At 47.4% G+C, this 19392-nt stretch overlaps 4 protein-coding genes across 5 annotated transcripts in view; 3 read left to right on the plus strand and 1 right to left on the minus strand.

The window, feature by feature from the left end:
- Window positions 1–269: 269 nt before the first annotated feature.
- Window positions 270–9577, plus strand: LOC117894165 (AP-3 complex subunit delta). 2 transcript variants are annotated; one of them, XM_034801079.1, is made up of 13 exons: window positions 270–534; window positions 1990–2085; window positions 3267–3395; window positions 3626–3766; window positions 3837–3966; window positions 4044–4183; window positions 4610–4683; window positions 6744–6892; window positions 6957–7633; window positions 7698–8388; window positions 8447–8608; window positions 8663–8795; window positions 8860–9577. In XM_034801079.1, exons 1-13 carry the CDS (start codon window positions 439–441, stop codon window positions 9446–9448), a joined length of 3207 nt encoding a protein of 1068 aa, XP_034656970.1. In that variant the 5' UTR covers window positions 270–438; the 3' UTR covers window positions 9449–9577. The 2 variants fall into 2 exon arrangements, with proteins under 2 accessions (XP_034656970.1, XP_034656961.1); XM_034801070.1 differs by lacking the exon at window positions 4610–4683 and adding an exon at window positions 5815–5888 and having other exon boundaries at window positions 271–534; window positions 8860–9565.
- A 977-nt stretch (window positions 9578–10554) lies between these two features.
- On the minus strand, window positions 10555–15286 carry LOC117903011 (DNA topoisomerase 2-binding protein 1-A). Its single transcript, XM_034814755.1, has one exon. The coding sequence runs from the start codon at window positions 15166–15168 to the stop codon at window positions 10858–10860; it is 4311 nt and encodes a 1436-aa protein (XP_034670646.1). The 5' UTR covers window positions 15169–15286; the 3' UTR covers window positions 10555–10857.
- An 81-nt stretch (window positions 15287–15367) lies between these two features.
- On the plus strand, window positions 15368–18459 carry LOC117903024 (E3 ubiquitin ligase Rnf157). Its single transcript, XM_034814758.1, has 3 exons — window positions 15368–16796; window positions 16872–17896; window positions 17968–18459. The coding sequence occupies exons 1-3, from the start codon at window positions 15523–15525 to the stop codon at window positions 18135–18137; spliced, it is 2469 nt and encodes an 822-aa protein (XP_034670649.1). The 5' UTR covers window positions 15368–15522; the 3' UTR covers window positions 18138–18459.
- A 385-nt stretch (window positions 18460–18844) lies between these two features.
- Window positions 18845–19392, plus strand: part of LOC117903028 (glutamine-dependent NAD(+) synthetase) — a 29799-nt gene continuing 29251 nt past the window's right edge. Inside the window, exon 1 of the mRNA XM_034814759.1 lies at window positions 18845–18991. The gene's annotated coding sequence lies outside the window, so the exon portion shown is untranslated. The remainder of the gene's footprint in view (window positions 18992–19392) is intronic.

A 19392-nucleotide genomic window follows, 5' to 3' on the forward strand; every position in this document is an offset into this window, starting at 1 on the left:
GAATTGTTGTAAGCTGTAATTTAAATAAATTAAAAGTTAAAGTCAAAACATTATTTCGATACAATTTGGTTGCTGCACTTTGTGACCGTTTACGGTATATTTTATACTTTTCGGTATATTGTGACGTCAAAATTGAGTCGACGGTATATCGGTATATATAGGTATATTTCGTCAATTGGTCGGTATATTACGGTATATTTTTAAAATTAGATGGTATGTTTTGGTATATTTGTAAGGGTCCGACGGTATATTTTATCGATAATTCCGCGGTCACACTGGTTGCAATTTTTGCAAGTGCAGAAAAAAAGAAAACAAAATAGAAAAAGACGGAAGTGTGCTGCCGGTGACAGAATTGCCAATATATATAACAAAATCTTTGTCTGCTGCTGGCCCCATACAGTTAAAATTGCAACGGAACGATAGCAGCACCCCACAAATATGGCATTAAAAAAAGTGAAGGGAAACTTTGAGCGTATGTTTGATAAAAACCTGACAGATCTGGTGCGCGGCATAAGGAACAACAAGGATAATGAGGTAAGCCCTGGGTTTGTTGTTACTGTTCCAGTGCATGTGTGCAGCCACTCCCACTCCGCCCACATTATCCGTTGGCCCCTTAATTACAACTTTGCTAATTGGCTGACAAATTTCATTTGCATTAAGGGAATTTTGTTAGAGTTTGTAACAGAACGCGTACGTGTGCGTGTTTGTCGTGTGTCTCGTTGTGTGGGTGTGTGCGTTGGCATCTGCCAACAATGCAAAAGGAAAAGAACACAGTCTCTCTCTCCCCCAGAGCAACTCCCGCCACTCAATTAGCGGCATTTCGCTTAGGCCCCAAATGCTTTTATGTCAATTTCAGACCAATTTCCCCTCACGTCAGCACTGGCCTATGTGATGGGTTGATGAGGAGGAGGGTGCATGGTAGTCACGACCGAGCACGTTTTATCAAATATTTACCCATGTAAATTCCCCTGGAGAGAGTTTGCTCTTGGTCCTTATCAGCTGTGCCGCGGCCCACCCCGCCCGCTCTCACACAGATGTTTATGTGTGCTGTCTGTGTGTTTTCTCTTACCTTTGATTTTCTCCCCGGCAGGATAGTCTCTCTGATGAACCAACTAACTGTTCGTTAAGCTCAGTTCGAACTTATTGCAATCCACTCAAGTACATATGTGGGTACATGTGTATGTATGCATGCATGTCGTGGGTTTTCTCTTTTTCTCTCTCAAGCGTTTTTTTTGTTTGTTTTTTGATGACGCCCACAATATTCAAATTGGAGGGGAGCGAGAGGGAACCTATGATTTGTGGAGAGCAGGAAAAAGACACAAGTAACGGGGCCTCAAACCATCTTTTTGTCTATTCGCACTCGCAGATTTCGCATTTGTTCTGTTGGCCTCTGTGGCCTTGCCATTAATTTCATATTATACCCTTGCATACAGAAAGAAAGAGAGGAGTATTATGATTTAGATCAATTGTTTGCAACACGGAGCAGGAAGATCGGAAATGGGTACCAAAGATTAAGGTCTCTCAGGGATCTCTCCTACAGTCGCACAGTCAAATTTCTGTTGCGAAAGCGATGCACGCCTCTGTTTGGACAATCCGATTGGCAAGTCTTTGTAAATGTAATAATAAAATGCACTAAAATGCACAAATCAGATAAATAAAGAAACCCAAATCCAATATATTTAATACATGGAACGATCAATCGCGAAGGGTATCAAAAGCTTCGTTTCCCCTGAAGCTATTCTTCCTTTCCTATTGGCTGATTCCACGTCGTCGTCATGCGAGACCGACAGAAGAAATTCACAAATTGCTGATTTATGCCTTGGTATTTGTGCCTGTCTATGCATGCTTCTGTGTGTGTGTGTGTTTGAGTTGGTATGGAGGGGATGCACTGATAGCCCCCAGAAAAGATTCTGGTTCGGTGGGCCATATATTATATAAAATAAATACCTATTAGATGGATAATAATTATTGAACTTTTTTCTATTTCAGGCCAAATACATATCGACATGCATTGAGGAGATCAAACAGGAGCTGCGACAGGACAATATCAGCGTCAAATGCAATGCCGTGGCCAAGCTGACCTACGTAAGTCATCCACCTATCCACCTATCCACCCATCCACCCACCGATTCAAGAGCCTAGCTCTTTTGAGTGTGAAATTGCCCAAGAAGAATGCCCTCGCATAATGTTCAAGTCTGGTACGGGCCGGGCCATTCAGGGACCATACATTCAGCACTTGAATTGCGCCACCAAATTGCCAGCAGGCACCCGTAGGGAGGGATAGGAGGGACCCATGGGACACATGCATGCAAGTGCTGACAATAAACACAAATAAAAATAGCTGAGCCTAGAAGTTGATGTACCCTTGAAGGATTCAACTTGCTTCATTTGCATTCACATACCTGCAATATTTTGCAGAAATATGTACATATTTTCGATGTAGATCGCAAACTGTTTTCTGTTTGTTTTCTTAGTTCATAAAAGTCGGCAGGTTGCTTGCAAAGATGTGTTCCATATCGATTTTATAGTCCCCAGAAATGTTGTCGCGGTTTCTTTTGATCAAAATCATCATAGCCTCCTCTTCAAGGGTATTGTAGTACAAATAGCAAGGAAGCGAATAGGTGGAAGGACAATAACAAAACAATGCATAGAAGAAGTGAACAAATATGGAAAGGAGAAAAAGAGTAAGGAGGGAGGCAGGGTGAGAACAAAACAAAACTGCAACACTAACAAGATAGGAATAAAGCGGCGCCACTCTTTGGATGCCCGATTGCTGGATACCCTATTGCAGATTAGGGAACTACTCAGGTACTATGCATCTACTATAGGTAGAAAAAAAAGAGATCTGGGGTCACTTGCAATGATAAAGAAGAAAAATACATATAATATGTTAATTTATTTGTACAAATACTCAGCCATGATGTGCATCTAAACGGTTTGAGTGATGTTACAAACTCGAAAAATTGACACAGCATTCCTTGTCTGCACTATACGCTTTTCCGCAGCGTCATCAAGGGTATCAAAAGGAGAAAGAGGTGCTAAAGGATGTGGCAATGTTGTAGAAGAAAAGCTAACAAAAAATAAGGCAAGCCACTGATGTTCCCCTGCGAGAGACATAGCGATTGGCAGAGGGCGAGGGAGATTGAAGGTTGTGTGTGTGTGGGTGTGGGCCACAGATTTCTACGCTAACGAGTCCTTGAGCCTACACATGGCAAAAAAAATATAGCTAACAAAAATGTTAATATTTATTGATTTGCACTTGACAGATACAAATGCTGGGCTACGACATCTCCTGGGCAGGCTTCAACATCATCGAGGTGATGAGCTCGTCACGTTTCACTTGCAAGCGTATTGGCTATCTGGCAGCCAGTCAATGCTTTCATCCCGATAGCGAGGTAAGCCAAATGAGGATGAGGATGTGTGCTGTGTGCTGTGGCACGTGAGATATTTAGAGAAAGAACAAAATTACATTTTCCAAGAAATGTATCATATATAAATTGAAAACCAATTTGCAAGAATTTGCAATTTCTTGGCATCTGTGGGGAGTCTTAAATTGTTTAAGATTCCTATTGGTGGTGCAGCTGAATTGATTTATTAACCATAATAACACCATCATTTCTTATAGCTGCTAATGCTGACGACGAACATGATACGCAAGGATCTCAATTCACAGAATCAGTATGATGCTGGTGTGGCGTTAAGCGGCCTTAGTTGTTTCATATCGCCCGATTTGTCACGCGATCTGGCCAATGATATTATGACACTGGTAAGGCTAGCCAATGGGAAACTATGCGACACTAAACATTCAACAATTTTATATCTTATCGTACACTTAGATGAGCTCTACGAAACCTTATCTGCGCATGAAAGCCGTCCTTATGATGTATAAAGTATTTCTACGCTACCCTGAAGCACTGCGACCTGCCTTTCCGAAACTCAAAGAGAAACTGGAAGATCCCGATCCAGGTTGAGAGCAGTTTCCACCAAACCATTCCCATCCCTGTCACACTAATGGAATTTGTTTGTTTTGTTCAATTTGCCAGGAGTTCAATCCGCTGCCGTGAATGTAATTTGTGAATTAGCGCGTAAGAATCCAAAAAACTATTTACCATTGGCGCCAATCTTCTTCAAACTGATGACCACATCGACCAACAATTGGATGCTAATCAAGATCATAAAACTGGTGAGAGTCGTTAGCATTTTTCCCTCCATCGCCCCCCCATTAATTATGTATTTTCCCACCCACCGATTCACATGAAATTTGATCATTTATGGAATTGAGATTATTTTCATAGTTTATATTTGATAATTTCCATTTGTGTTCCGTTTGTTCATGGACAAACAAAGACTTCATTTTGCAACATATTTGCAATATATTAATTGCTGTCCTTATGCCAAACAAAACCAACAAACAAATGTTTAATTAACACTACAACTGCTCCTCCTCCTTCCCACTGCTCCCACTCCATCTGCCACTCCAAACAAAAAAAAAACAAAAATGAAAATACAAACCAAAACAATTAACATAATGAACTATATATATATCTACATGTATAACCAAAAACGAAAACAAAAACCAATCAAAAATAAAAATTCAAATGAATTTTAGTTCGCGAGCCTCACGACAATTGAACCGGCGCTGGGACGCAAATTGACTCAGCCCCTAATCGAAATTATTTCCAGGTTTTTATCGGCGCGCTTTTATTTATTTACCAGATTACAACTAAAAAGAAAACGACAAATCCAAGAAAAAAAAAACCAGCACGCGCTTTGAGTTACTTCTTACGCATTTTAATATATATTTCCAATTTAATTGTTAATTTTCATTTATTTTTTGTTTGTGTTGGTTTATATGTTGTTTAAATGGAAGCCACACACTTAATGGTATAATTGATTTTAGTGTTTGTGTTTTATTATGTATTTCATTTGATTTGAAGGTTATTATTGCAACTATTGCAAGGGGTGAGAGAGCAGAGCCAGAGCCTCTACCCGCTAAGGATTGTCTCCCAGCATTCATGTCACACCCCCACACCTAACCACATGAGCGTCGTGACTATATGATTAATATTATTATTGTTTTATATATTTTTTGTTTTTATACATATATTTGTATTGAATATATTCAAAATTAACCCACACCCAATCCACACTTGAACGTGCATCTGTTGAAAGCACCAGAAGATGTTGTACACACATAAACCAAGCTCAATGGAAAGGATCAGCAGATTGAAAGTTTGAAATTGAAAATGAAAGCCGAAAAAGTAGTCACAACAAAGGTCATAGAACATAGAACTAAGCTACTACATTAGTATGGCCGTTCTATTAACTTTGGATCACACTTTTAAACAAATTTCAAATCAAAACAAAATGCTTGGTTACACAAAACACCTTAAAGCTCACTTCTACTCACATCAATCAACCACCTACCTTATTATGTCACACACTTGTTTTTGGCCTCATTTGCTTGATTTATGAAAAATGAACAACAAAATTACAAATCATTATGTATTTATTTTGCTACAAAATTGTAAAACAAGATGCAAAACAACATCATCATGAGATCGGGAAAGGACATACGAAAGTGATATAAAAGCCCATAAAAATAATTTTTAAGTCAGGTTTTGTGTTTTTTTGAGACAGGTTTTGTTGTTTCTTTATTGTTTATAGGCTTTTTATAGGGTTTAGTTATTCCATTTTAGATTTTAGTTCTAGTTTTAGTTGTGAAGATAAGGAATATATCTCTGTACTGTGTTTTTTGATTGTATGTAAAATTATAATTTGTTGCTTGTTTCTTTTTTCTCTTTGCATTTGCAGTTTGGCGCTTTAACTCCCTTAGAACCCCGGCTAGGAAAGAAATTAATAGAACCACTCACAAATCTAATTCATAGGCAAGTCTCTTAATTCATTACAAAAAAACAAAACAAAACAAAACAATGCAGTAAAGAACAAAAAATATAATCAATTATGGAAAAGCGAATGCAAAAAACAAAAAAGATAAACGAACGCTGCTCAGTCAGTCAGTCAGTCTCTTCTATGGATGATTGATTGATTGATTACTTGATCCTGGCTTCTTATGTCCGTCTTACCCCTATATATACAATGTGTGTACATATAACTCGTATATTTAACTGTAAAAACCACATCTATGTATAACCATCCCGCTCTATATTGTGTTTTAATTGTTTTTGTTTGATTGTCTCCGAGCACTTTCCACTTTCCATTCGAGAAACCACAACAACAACAAAACCCCAGAAAGATGTATGTGTGTGTGTGTGTGTGTGTTAAAGCAGAAGCAAAAGAAAAAGAAAACGAAAATCGAGTAACGAAAACGAACAATTGTTGCTTCTATTTGCTAATGCTAATGCTGCCGCTGCTCTCTGCTTTTCTGTGTGTGTTTTGGTTTATGTTGTTGCATTTGCTGCTGCTTCAAATATTAAACGTACAAATGTGCCCACACATATTTGATCTGTAGATATTAATTGTCGTTGTTTTGCTATCGCTACTGCCATTGTTGCTATTGTTGCTGCCTACGTACCATTGTCGTTGTAGATGTGCAAAATGTTATAAAACGCTTTCAACGCTGCTTACTCTTTAATACAAAATTCTTTTTTTCACCAAAACAAATGAAAACCAAATACCCAATCAAATCCAAACGAAATTAAATCAACAAAATACAAAAAAACAAAAAACAAACCCGAAAAACAACAAAAACAAAAACAAACAAACAAAAATCGAACCAACAGCACCTCGGCCATGAGTCTGTTGTATGAGTGCATCAACACGGTGATCGCGGTACTCATAAGCATCAGCAGCGGCATGCCCAACCACAGTGCCTCCATTCAGCTTTGTGTGCAAAAGCTGCGCATACTCATCGAGGACTCCGATCAGAATTGTAAGTAATTTGTTCGTAGAATATATTTAAAATCATTTTACCCCATGCCGTTTACCTTTTGTAGTGAAATATCTGGGGCTGTTGGCCATGTCCAAGATCTTGAAGACGCATCCAAAGAGCGTGCAGGCGCACAAGGATCTGATTTTGGCCTGCCTGGATGACAAGGATGAGTCCATACGTCTGCGTGCCTTGGATCTGCTGTATGGCATGGTCTCCAAGAAGAATCTCATGGAGATTGTGAAGCGTCTGCTCGGTCACATGGAGCGCGCCGAAGGCTCTGCCTATCGCGATGAGCTGCTCTACAAGGTGATCGAGATCTGCGGCCAGAGTTCCTATTTGTATGTGACGAACTTCGAATGGTATCTGACGGTGCTCGTTGAGCTGATCCAGCTGGAGGCGGGCTCGCGGCACGGCCGTTTGATTGCCGAACAGCTGCTGGATGTGGCCATACGCGTGCCGGTTGTCCGTCAATTTGCTGTGAACGAAATGACCAATCTGCTGGACACTTTCACAGTGTCGGCACAGAGCAATTCCATGTACGAGGTGCTCTATGCGGCCGCCTGGATCGTTGGCGAGTTTGCCGGCGAGCTGGAGGATGCCGAGAAGACGTTGAATATACTGCTGCGTCCGCGACAGCTGCCCGGCCACATACAGGGCGTCTATGTGCAGAATGTGATTAAATTGTTTGCCCGCCTGGCCACCTCTTGCCTGGAGCTGCAGGACCTGCCAGGCATTGTTCGGGTGAGTGTCCACGGCTGAAATATGCTTCGCCGAAATGCTCTCTGATCGCACGAATTATTTCTAGCTCTGCGATCATGTCTTGGACAAGCTGCAGCACTTCAATGGCTCCAGCGACATTGAGGTGCAAGAGCGAGCCAGCTCCGCCTGCATGCTAATCGAAATGCTGCGCAGCCAGCTGACAGCGACAGCCACAGGCACAGCCACAGGCACAGCCACAGCGACACTGACGGATGAATCATCCATGGCCATGGAGACAGCCGAGAGCGGCATACCGACGCTGGCCATTGAGATCGTGCAGGAGATGACGCTGCTTTTTGCTGGCGAACTGATACCAGTGGCGCCCAAGGCACAGCGAAAGGTGCCGCTGCCAGATGGCTTGGATTTGGATGAATGGATCAATGCCCCACCGCCGGAGGACAATCCGAGCAGCTCCTCCTCCGAGCATGACAAAGAAGAGCTGTTTGTGAGCGCCGCCCAAGCGGCAGCGGGAACAGGAGCGGGCCACGATGCCGGCCATGCTGGTGCGGGCAAGCGACGCAAAAGCCTCGAGCTGACGCCCGAACAAATGGAGAGACAGCGCCTGGCCCGCCTCATCGAGCAGTCGAATAATCCGCATTACCTGAAGTCAACGAATGCCAGCGCCTCCGCCTCGGGTGGCGGTGCATCGAATGCGGATCAGTATGACAATATTGATGATATACCCATAACGGAGCTGCCCCTGGATATGGATGGGGTGGCAGCACTACGTGTGGGCGGTGAGTGGATAAACCTTCGGCTGAGTTCCCATTCTTACTCTGTCTTTTGTTTGCTTAGTTACCAAACGTTCGGATAAGTATCTGCAGGACCAACAGGCGGCGGCGGCTTTGCAGGGCGGCGGTGATGGCAAAGATGGCAAAAAGAAGCATAAAAAGAGTAAAAAGAGCAAAAAGGCCAAGAACAAAGTGGCCTACAACAGCAGCTCCGAATCGGAAGGAGGTAAGACCCATATCTGACAATATATTTTGTGATATTTGAACTGTTTTGCATTAGAGCCGAAACCCTTGCACATTGTCAACACCACCCTGGACATGCCCGAGGGTGTGTCGCTGTCGGATAGCGAGGATAAAGATGGCAAATACGATCCCAATGATCCACACAGAGCTTTAGATATTGAACTGGATATGTGAGTGTTGATTCAAACTTTGAATCCCTTCGAGAAGTCAACTAAAATTCCTTTGCTTTCATAGAGCGGACTTTGAGGCGCCTGCGGCCAGCAGCAGATCAACGTCCAAAAAGTCCAAGGAGGGCAAAGAGAATCTCAAGGTGCCAGCGGAAGCAGCTGCGAACAGCACCGCCAAAAAAGAGAAGAAAAAGGACAAGGACAAGGACAAGTCGAGGGAGCACAAGCGAGAGCGCAAGGCGCCTACTCAGCCTGTGGTCGTTGATCTCATCGATGCCGACACACCCACGCCTAGTCCCAAGCATGCTCCTGCCGCCGCCAATGCCAACGACAACGCCTCCAACAACAGCTTCAGCACCTCAACAACTGTCCTTCCAGATGCAACATCCGCGGAGCATCACAAGCAGCATAAAAAGAAGAGGAACAAGGAGAAATCCAAGGAGTCTGCGGCAGCGGCAGCAGCAGCTGCAAGCGGCAGCATCATCGATGTAGGGGATGATGCCAGCACGCTGGTGGCGTCCAAGACGCACAAGAAGAAGCATAAAAAGGAGAAATCTCGACGTAAGGAAAAGCAGGAGGAATCAGAGTCAACAACTGCAGCAGCCGACTATGAACAGCCACTGGGAATCTCAACGCCCAGCAAAGAGATTTTTTAATTGTTAAGATTTAAGTTCCATTATTATTATATGTAGTTATAGCTATTATATACATATATCTCCTATATTCCATGATTTTTGTGTTGTTTTTTACATTCTTCTGAATTTGTATAATCATTTTTGTTGTTGTTTAAAGTTAAACAAACAATTGCCTCCTAAAACAAAACTAAACTGAACAAATTATCGCTGCGATATAAAAACAAAAACAAAACAAAACAAACCTTGAACAAAATATGGAAAAACAAAACTTATATTAAAAAAAAAACACTAAAATACGATTATAAAGAAATGTAATTTTAAAAACAAAAGAAGGAGCGGCTTAAAAACAGAAGAAAAAAGAACAAAATACATGAAACAATTAGAGAAGTGAGAGAAAACCGATCAACTATACCTACGAACGTGTACTCCATACATATATCTATTTTTGATGAATTTGTAGCCTAGAGCATGCGATTCCATACCCCAGCAACAATCATACAAATGTATATGTAAACATGTAGATAATACAACAAACAGAGAGACTTTTTTTAACAAAACACAGAACACAGAACAAGAACAAAGGAAAACAAAACACGATTGGATTGTATAAACAAAAAGTAAAACATGAAAAATCAAATTGAAAAGTAAATGCTAAATGCTAAATAATATAACAATTCAATTGGAACAGAATGAAGCTATGTGAAATGATACAGATACACACAAACACAAGTACACATACATAAATAAATAAACACAAAAATATATATGTAAACGTTAAATAAATGGAAAGTACAATTCATTTTGATATCTAATAATTTATAATGCTGAAACTTTTTGAATGCACAGCTGAGCGCATGCTGTCTGACAATGCGCGGATCGAGAAGCGTCTCACGATGAAAATCAGTCTGTTGCCAAGACGTTGAGCATCCAGTCTGCCGTGCCCTTAATTTGTTTTTATCTGCACGAATATCTAAAACCTGAGGCCTTGCTTCGAGCCACAATCTGTGGTGGCTGTGGTGCAATTGCTCGACAAACTCAACCATCGTGAGGCTCGCTCCGTTCTGCCTTTTATGCGCTCCAAATTTCTATCCAATATCCAAATTTCAATTGAATCGAAAATGCATAAATTGAAGATTTTTAGAATTGATTTAATAATGGGTGTTTATTTGTAAGTTTAAAACAAGTTAATTTAGAAAAAGGAGAATTAAGCTTCAAAAATGGATAACTTCAAAGGAGTTTTCATTTACATTGGAATACATTTAAAGCGAATTCAAATCAATTGATTCGTGGGAGAATGCCTCGCAGATGTGCACAGATATTCCATTTCTTTTGGGCCATTTGAATGTGAAGAACAATTTGAAAAAAAAGGGAGATACCTAAAGCTAAGTCCTACGATCATTGCCTGCTTTCAGTTTTCATTTTCATCAGCTCTACTTGACCACATATTTCTCTAGATTGGCCTCCCGACCGTGCGTCAGATAATAGTTGATGGCCAATTGGGTGAAGATGCGCACGCCGCACTGCCGCAAATGGGCCAAGTCCTTGGCCGGCAGCGGCGCCTTCTTGATGTCCACAAAACAATCGGTGGCTGTGGCCGCCAGCGGATCCTGGGCAAAGGGAGAGCGCGGCTCCAAAATGCAAGCACCGCCCGCACGCAAAACATTCCGTATGGCCGCCCCACTGCGCTCATGAAGGCTGAGTATAACACGATGATCGGAGTAGCTGCGACCGCCAGTGGCACTCAGCTCGGTGCGCCAGCGATGTGCGGCCACTGCAATCACAGACTCTTCGGGGGCCAGAGTGGGCAGATTCAGGGCACGCGGATTGCCCCACTCGTACTGGGCCTCGTCGAGAAAGTGGCCCCGCGTGTGGCACTGCTCGATATACTGGATATTGAGGATCCACTTGCCGGCAGCTATGCAGGCCAGCATTTTCTCGCCACGGTTGGGACGCTCGCAGAGCAGGTGCGTGCAGGCCTCGTCATAGTTGACGAGATTCTCGCACAGTTTGCCGCCCAACTGCTCGATGCGGTCCATCAGCTCGGCTCGCTTCTCTTCATCGCCGCAGGAGATGCTGAAGCAGGGTGTGCCCGCATGCTGCATTCGTGGCGAGCCCGAGGAGCGCCGCTTGGCCGCATTGAATTCGCCGGGATCACGCCAGTCCACCATGTCGTCGGTGCCCAAGGCAAAGCCCTCGGACTCGAATGGCTGCACAAACTGAACCTCGCTCTCGGCGGACCCCAGTTGACTGTCGTGACTGCGCTTCAGGCTGTTCCTGCGGCTCTCGCATTGCCTTAGGTAGTCCGTGATCTGCTTGACGTCCGGCGAGTTGTGAAGATTGAGCGGCTCGGGGCCCGCTGTTGCGGCTGCTGCCGCTGTTGTTGTCTCCTCAAAGCTGATTTTATCAAAATTAATGGTGCTCTCGGCCGCTGCTCCCAACCCCACAGGACTCTGAGTGTTTGGCACGAAATTGGATGCCGATGGGGAGCCACCAAGCGGCGACACAGAGACACGCGGTGGTGTGGCTTTCGGCATCATCATCGGTGCGGCTTTGGGTGTCTTCGGGGATTTACTCTCAAAGTCTAGCTTTTGCAGCCTTATATTTTTGTTGCTGCCCGCTGGCTGCTGCTGCTGCTGCTGCTGATCCTCCTCCATGTCGTCGTAGGCAATGCCAAGCGTCTCGCAGGTTATGCGCATCACCCGCTTCCTGATCACCGCTATGGGTGTGTCCGGCTGGATGTTTTGTGTGGGCAGGCGCCAGCGTCGCTCGAAAGCATCGGCCATGCGCTGCTTGTACTCGGGCGTCAGACAAAACTCGGGTATGCCCGGCGCTGGTCGTGGCTGTTGATGGCTCACCGGCGTGCACGCCTGCCTGCGTATGCGCTCCAGTTCGGGCGTTTGATTCTCTCGCATCTCGCGTATGATCTGGCGCACACAGTCCTTGCCCTCGTCCGTGTCCAGACGCTCCACAAACTCTTCCAAAAAGTCAAAATTGTAGCCCTGGCTGTACACCTGGTTGGTGGGGGTGCGCGGCGAGTCTGAGGGCGACGAGGAGCTGCTGCTGCTGCCGCGACGCAGACCACCGCCCGCCAGCTCGGAGACGCGACGATTACGCAGCGGTGTTAGCTCTGGTGCCGGCACTGAAGCTTGAACGGCTGGAGCGCTGCTAACAGGAATGGCTGCTGCCGCTGGCTGATTTTCAGCCTCTTCCACAGTTGACAGCTGCTGCTGCTGCTGCTGCTGCTGCTCGGACTCCCGCTCCTGACGGCGTGGTGTGCGCAAATTGTTCTCCTTCAATCGTGGCGAGATCGAGGGAAAATCGGCTGAGCTCTTGCCCACCAAATGACCGACAAATGGCAGCTTCTCACCCGCCTGGGCGCACTGCACCAGCCAGACGGCCGTGACCACCGGATAGTGCCACTTGATGGCTCCCTCATACTTGGAGCCCTCGGCCGTGGGACACACCAGCAGTGGCTTCTCCTTCTTGATGAACGTCTTGTTGACCGAGGCGCCCATGAGCGTGGCCACCGAATTGATGAAGTCACGCTCCAGGCCCGAATAGAGCGACACCACAATGGTCATGCCCTGCAGGGGCTCACGACTGGCAGCAAGCGGCACGGGCAGATGATAGTATTCGGCGGGCAGCAGCTTGTTCTGCTTCATGCAGCTCTCGAGGAACAGCTCGGTGACCACATGACGCGCTCGTATCGGCAGACTGTCCGCCGCGAAGGGCACCTCAAAGCTCACGATGGCATAGTCCACCTCATCGGAGAAGCTGGCGGGCACCAGCAGACCGTGTGCAGCCTCGCATTCGCTCAGCATTTGTGTGTAGAACTCCGTGTTGAAGGACTCCTTGTGCACGTACACGGAGACGCCCGTGAAGTAGTCCAGCTTATCAAAGTCAATGGACAAGGTGCTGGCGCTGAGATCGGGCAGGGCCAGGGCCACCGCTGCAGCCGTTGATGGCCGATTTGGACGTATCTCCATTTGTGTGGAGCTTGCTGCCGGATGGAGCAGCATGCTAACATCCGTATTGGCTGGCGGCAGCTGTGCTGCTGGCTCTTGGTCCTGCGAATACTGATTGAGCAGCTCCACATCCACATCCACATCCACATCCTGAGGCTTCTCCTGCTGTCGCTCTGGTTCTATTTCCGTTTCCGACTCCCCGCCGAACAGCTTCTTCTTGATGGGCAGCTGCTTGGGCTGCTTGAAGCTGTGATTCATCGAGCGAAGCGTCCGCTTGCTGGCCGGCGAGGCCACATCCGGCTCTCGCGTCTGCGGCAGTGAGGCGCGATGCGCCAATTCGTTGACCAGACGACCACTGCGTATGCTCTCAAGCAGCCACTCCAGGCGCACCACATGCACCGTGGCCACGAGGCCGTCGCGCTGCCACTGCCGGTACTCGGTGTCGTCCAGCTGGCCGACAATGATGTGGGATATGCCCTCGTTCGCCTCATCGTAGCGTGTGGCGCCGCAAGTGTTCAATATGCGATTGAGCTTCTCGCGCTCCTCCGTCCGAAAGCCGCTGAGGTACACGCAACAACCATCGAGCAGGGGTCCAGCCTTTTTGGCCTGACGCGGACAAATGTCGGCCAGAACTTGCTGGTAACTTCGGCCGCTGCCGCTGCTGCTGCCGCTGCTGGTGGTCGCTTGCTTCAGGAGCTCCTTGGATGGGCTGCTGAGCGTCTCGTTGACGGTGGTCATGTCGCTGCACATGCGACGCGAGCCAGAGACAAAGCTAATCCTGGACAAATCCGACAGCTGCGTCTGGTCGCCCGGCGCAGAGGTTCGCCCGCCACTGCCTGAGCTCTTGGTGGGCGTGGATACCGACTTGTTGGCGCGCACCTCGTACTTCTTGGTGGGCAGGGCATAGCCGCGACTGTGGCTATCGAATATCCATTCGGGCAGCAGGACATCCTTCTTGTAGCGTATGGCCGCCTTGTACTTGTCGGTGTCCGTCTTGGACTGCTCGGTGATGACAATGTCGACCACCTGGGAGCGAAAGGCGCGATGGTAGATGCCACCGTTCTCATTCACCAGCCGCATCACCTGCTCCTTGCGCGCCACATCGAGGCCGCTGCACGTGATGTTCGCCCCAAAGAACGTGGGCAGGCGGTACTTGTCGAACTCTGCGTCTGTGGCCCGTATGCTCTCACGCTGCCGCTTGCGGCTCTGGTCCCAGACATACTGCACCCAGTCGACATGCATCACGGGCACCTCGGTCAGCGTGGCCTGCTCGTACTTGTGCGACTTGATGGTGTTCGAGATGAGGTGCGTGGTGCGGTGGCCGAAGCTCTGAAAGTAAACGCCGCCCATCCAGTTGATCAGTTTGCTCAGCTCCTCCTTCTTTTGCGGTGTTATGCCGCTGGCCGAGACCAATAGATCGCGCATGGCCGTGGTGTAGATGGCACTGCTGCCCAGCGGTATGGGTTCGTTCTGCCGCAGGCAGGACACCAGGCACGGCGGACCCAGTATCAGGGCTTTGGTCATTTGCAGCTGCTGGAAGAAATCGCCATCGAATTGGGCCAGCACAAAGACATCCTTCTTGGTGAGATTGCCGGCTGCGATCAGAGGATAGCCCTCGCTGGGCTTGATCTGGCGTATCTGCGTCTCGGCCAGCTGCTTGCCCAGCAGCTCCAGTGCCGTTGTGAACTGCTCGAGTGTGTCCGTCTCATTGTTGTCGCTGGTTTTCAGATTGTTCACAAAATACGCACAGATGGTCTCATCCAGGCTCATAGTCATTTTGCAAGTCACACTTTCGCTTTACTGCTGCCCTGCTTATTGTAGTAAACAATTTTTTGACAACGTTTTCGTTTCTATTTCACATACGCTCTTTTGGCGCCCGTTTGTTGTTGCACTGTCGCCTTGACAAAAGCCACCTGATACATCACGCATCAGCCGATAGTGCCATCGATAGATAGTTACTCGTTGTGTTATCGCACTTTGTTTGCCATGTAATCGCAATATTCGCTTGAGGAAAAAGGAGAAGAAAAACAGTTTCGGGAACAATAAAATCAACATACGGACGGTCTGGTCGACGCAGGCTACACAGTTAACCACCATCAGCTATTCGACTATAATCAGCTCCGCACATAAATGGGCAACTTTGTGAGCAGGCAGAACGCAGCGGTCGAGGAAGCGGACCAGATACCCAACAATGCCTACAAATATCCGCCTCGGATGGGCAACTTCTTTGGCACCCACTTCATAATGGGCGGCGAGCGCTTCGACACGCCCCAACCCGAATCGTATCTGTTCGGTGAGAATGCAGACTTGAATTTCCTGGGCAATCGCCCGACGGCCTTCCCCTATCCGCCGCCCCAAGCGAACGAGCCGACCAAGACCCTCAAGAGTCTGGTTAACATACGCAAGGAGTCTGTGCGCTTTGTGCGCGTGCCGAGTGACAAGAAAGCAGACTGTGTGGACGCCGCCGCCGCCAGTCCCATCAAGGAGAAGCCCAAGCCCATGGAGATCATCGATGACATCGACAAGACGAACGTAACCATCGAGGATGTCGACGGGAATGTCCTCTGCTCGATGGGCCTGGGTGGCGGCAGCTCGGACTCGGTGGCCCCGCCGCCGCCGCCCTGCTGCTACAACATTGAGTTCACCTTCGACTCGGATGCCAAGTGCGCGATCACCGTGTACTACTTCGCCAGCGAGGAGGTCAGTCCCAGTGGCGTCACCCTGGTGGCACGCGAGGGCCTCACCTCAGAGACCTATCACTTCGACAAGGGCATCAATCAGAGCTTCTCGCAGCCGGGGCATGTGTTCAATCCTCAGGTGATACCCGAGGACGATTTCATATACAATTCGGGCCGCGAGCAGTACCCCGTGGCCATTCACTGTGTGGTGGAGGAGGGCAACGACGAGTGCCGACAGTCGCACACGACCATCTGTGTGATCGACCATCATCCGGAGACGAACAGCTATGTGCTGCGCGCCCTCAAGCAGAAGATCTTCGTGGACGGCCTGTGCTATCTGCTGCAGGAGATCTACGGCATTGAGAACAAGGCGGTGAACAAGTCCTCCATCGACGAGGACATCGACGATCATGGCAGCGAGTGTGTCATCTGCATGAGCGAGACGCGCGACACCCTCATTCTGCCCTGTCGTCATCTCTGCTTGTGCAACTCGTGCGCCGACTCGTTGCGCTACCAGGCCAACAATTGTCCCATCTGTCGGGCACCGTTCCGCGCCCTGCTGCAGATACGCGCCGTGCAGAAGGGCATCAGCACCCATGTGCTGCATCAGAATACACCGACGTCGGCGGGCGGGGATGCGGCACCCGTGGATGTGCCACCGGGCTATGTGCCCGTCTCGCTGATTGAGGCACTCAACGGGCCGCCCCAATATGTGGCCAGAGCCAGGTGAGCAAGTCAGCCAGTCAGCCAGTCAGGCCCATTCAGTCACAAGAAACAATCGTCTATCCCTTTCTCTTGCAGGACAAGCGAGCACGATATTACGGACACGGCGGCCACTGTGGCCGCCTCCACAATGACCAGCAGCGACATCAAGGCCACCTCGCCCGTCAAGTCCAACAGCACGCGTCGCCCCAAGATCAAGAAGAATGCCTCGACGTGCACTTCCACCAGCGAGGTGGGCACCATCACAACGCCCCAGACGGCTGGCAACCTGTCTGTGGTGGAGATCGAAAACGATCCCAAAAAGGCAACGGCCACGGCTGCGGCTACAGCTGCTGCCACTTCCGTCACCTCGCCCACCAGCAACACTGTGCTGGAGGAGTCGAAGCAGGACAAGCTGCAGATTGTGAATGAGCGAAAGTATCCAACAAGCACCAGAGGAGGGAATGGAGACGGAGGTGCAGGCACTGGTTCAGGTGGCGATGCCTCGGCTGGCACCGATGACGATGTGGACAGTGAGAACGAGAAATTGTCGCCGTTGCTGTCGCCGGGCAGCAAGAGCCGCAATCTCTCTAACAAGTCACTCAAGCAGGTTGTGGCCTGCCTGGAGGCAGACGAAGCGGACAAGGCAGGCGGCGGCGGCAACTCGGGAGCCGGCGGTGATAGTGGAGCGGCCAGCGATGAGACAGGCAGCAAGAAGAGCGCCGCCTCGCTGAAGCGAGCCAAACCCAGGCCCGAGTTGCCGAGCAGTGGCAGCGGTGCAGCTGGTGGCTCCGGTGAGCCAGCGGCCGATGATTCGGACTACTATACGCCCGAGGATACGCAGAACTCGATACTAAGTCCACTCTGTCCCACGGAGAGGGAGCGTGAGCGAGAGCGTGCCAAAAGCGGTGATCCGCTGTGCGGATTAACCACAGGCGGTGGCAATGTGAGCGGCGGGATTCGTGCTGGCGTCGGAGGCGGCGCACCAACCAGTGTGGTGGTGGGATTTAGCAGTGCCATGAAGAAGAATCTACACAAGAAGTCCACTTCGGTGGGCAACATGGCGGGCACCGGTTCGGGCACAGTTGTTGACTTGAAGTCCAACAATGTTAGCTCGCTGCCAGGTAGGATTTGATTCTCTTTTGAGTTCTCTATCCCATTTAATGTGAATGTCTTGCCGCTCCTCCGCTTGCAGATATGCTGGATAGTCCGATAAGCGGCAATTCGGCATCCACACGCAGCTCCAGTGATAGCTACTCATCCAGCTCATCGACTAAGCAATTGCTCAGCTCGAATCCAACCACAACGGCGGCCAATATCATTGTGGACGATAAGACGGCTCTGCAGAATGCCGTCAATGTCTGAGGCGAACCGAAACTCAATTTTGGTTCTAGTATATCTTAACACTTGTTTATCTTATTTATTTCTGTAGCAATTGTAATTTCTTAGTTAATTCGAACAAAAACGCTGGCGACGAGTAGGAGCAGCAGCCGCAAGCAGCAACCAGAAGGGACACTTAACCAGTATATAGACACACACACAGACACACATCTACCCACATACGTCTAGCATGCATGTGTATGTAGTTTAATTAATTTAGCATAACGGCTTGGTTATATTACAACAGTATAAACAATACAAATAAATTGTGTGGCCCTAGGGCACAACATTCCAAAATGATAACAAATCGATAGTGTTTCTAGTGATGAGATATGTCCTCGAACAGCTGCGTAATCGATGCTCACAGCTGGGCGTGCATTAAATTTGAGTACATTATAAGCCAAAATGATTGTTTAAGAGCATTTTTGTTTATTCTATAAACCTTATCCAGGCGTATTGTAGGGGTTTAATAACTAGCTATCGATTACAATGGTGAAATTTGTGTCATACTTATTGGCTCTGCTGTTCAAAATTTTCCTTAATTATAATCAATCCAGCTGAGAGAGAATGTAATTATTCTACAAACATATATGGGTTACAATAAATAATTAAATAAGCTTTGCTTCTATCGATGGCTAGAGTGTCAGAATTGCTAGCTTTTTGCCAGGCATTTGCATGGCTATCGAAAGTTCGCGCTGCCATCACTAGAGGTCACAATTGGGCAACATTTTGTTTACTTTCGCCAATATTTAAACATTTCAGTCAGAGTTAATGAAATAAAACGACTTCAGCTTGAATTGTGCAAAAGTTTGAGCGGCGGCTTGTGGTTCGGTGCAAAGGTATGTACAGTAACCCAATTTCAGAGTCAAGTACTGCCCTTCCCCGCTCCCACCCACCACTCACGTGCCGTCTGGTCAAGGGTCCTGTCCAGCTTTTTCTTTTGGTTTGGTGTGTGCGTTCTCTGCCGTTTGCCGGACATGTGCGTAATTGATTTTTTGTTGTGTGAATTATTTATTGAAGCCAAGAGCACAATCTCACCCTCTCCCACGAAGAGCCGCTGGTTCGTTTTGTTTTTGAATGTTTTTTTATTGCAAATTTCCATAGAAAACACACACAAAAAAAAAAGAGCAGCCACACACTTTTTAACATTAATTTATGGATATATTAATCATAGGTACAGAATTGATTTCAAGATATATATATGTATATATACATACACATATGTACATACATATGTATG

This window comes from Drosophila subobscura, chromosome A (genome assembly GCF_008121235.1).
Source record: "Drosophila subobscura isolate 14011-0131.10 chromosome A, UCBerk_Dsub_1.0, whole genome shotgun sequence".
Classification (NCBI taxonomy): Eukaryota; Metazoa; Arthropoda; class Insecta; order Diptera; family Drosophilidae; genus Drosophila; species Drosophila subobscura.

What these genes read in the sequence shown, in the direction of transcription:
- LOC117894165 (XM_034801079.1), top strand. Translation starts at nt 439, where the DNA reads ATGGCATTAAAAAAAGTGAAGGGAAACTTTGAGCGTATGTTTGATAAA. An exon ending in CCAATGATATTATGACACTG is followed by an intron (nt 3,767 to 3,836) that starts GTAAGGCTAGCC and finishes TCGTACACTTAG; the next exon opens with ATGAGCTCTACGAAACCTTA. An exon ending in GGCAGCACTACGTGTGGGCG is followed by an intron (nt 8,389 to 8,446) that starts GTGAGTGGATAA and finishes TTGTTTGCTTAG; the next exon opens with TTACCAAACGTTCGGATAAG.
- LOC117903011 (XM_034814755.1), bottom strand. Translation starts at nt 15,168, where the DNA reads ATGACTATGAGCCTGGATGAGACCATCTGTGCGTATTTTGTGAACAAT.
- LOC117903024 (XM_034814758.1), top strand. Translation starts at nt 15,523, where the DNA reads ATGGGCAACTTTGTGAGCAGGCAGAACGCAGCGGTCGAGGAAGCGGAC. An exon ending in CAATATGTGGCCAGAGCCAG is followed by an intron (nt 16,797 to 16,871) that starts GTGAGCAAGTCA and finishes TTTCTCTTGCAG; the next exon opens with GACAAGCGAGCACGATATTA. An exon ending in CAATGTTAGCTCGCTGCCAG is followed by an intron (nt 17,897 to 17,967) that starts GTAGGATTTGAT and finishes CTCCGCTTGCAG; the next exon opens with ATATGCTGGATAGTCCGATA.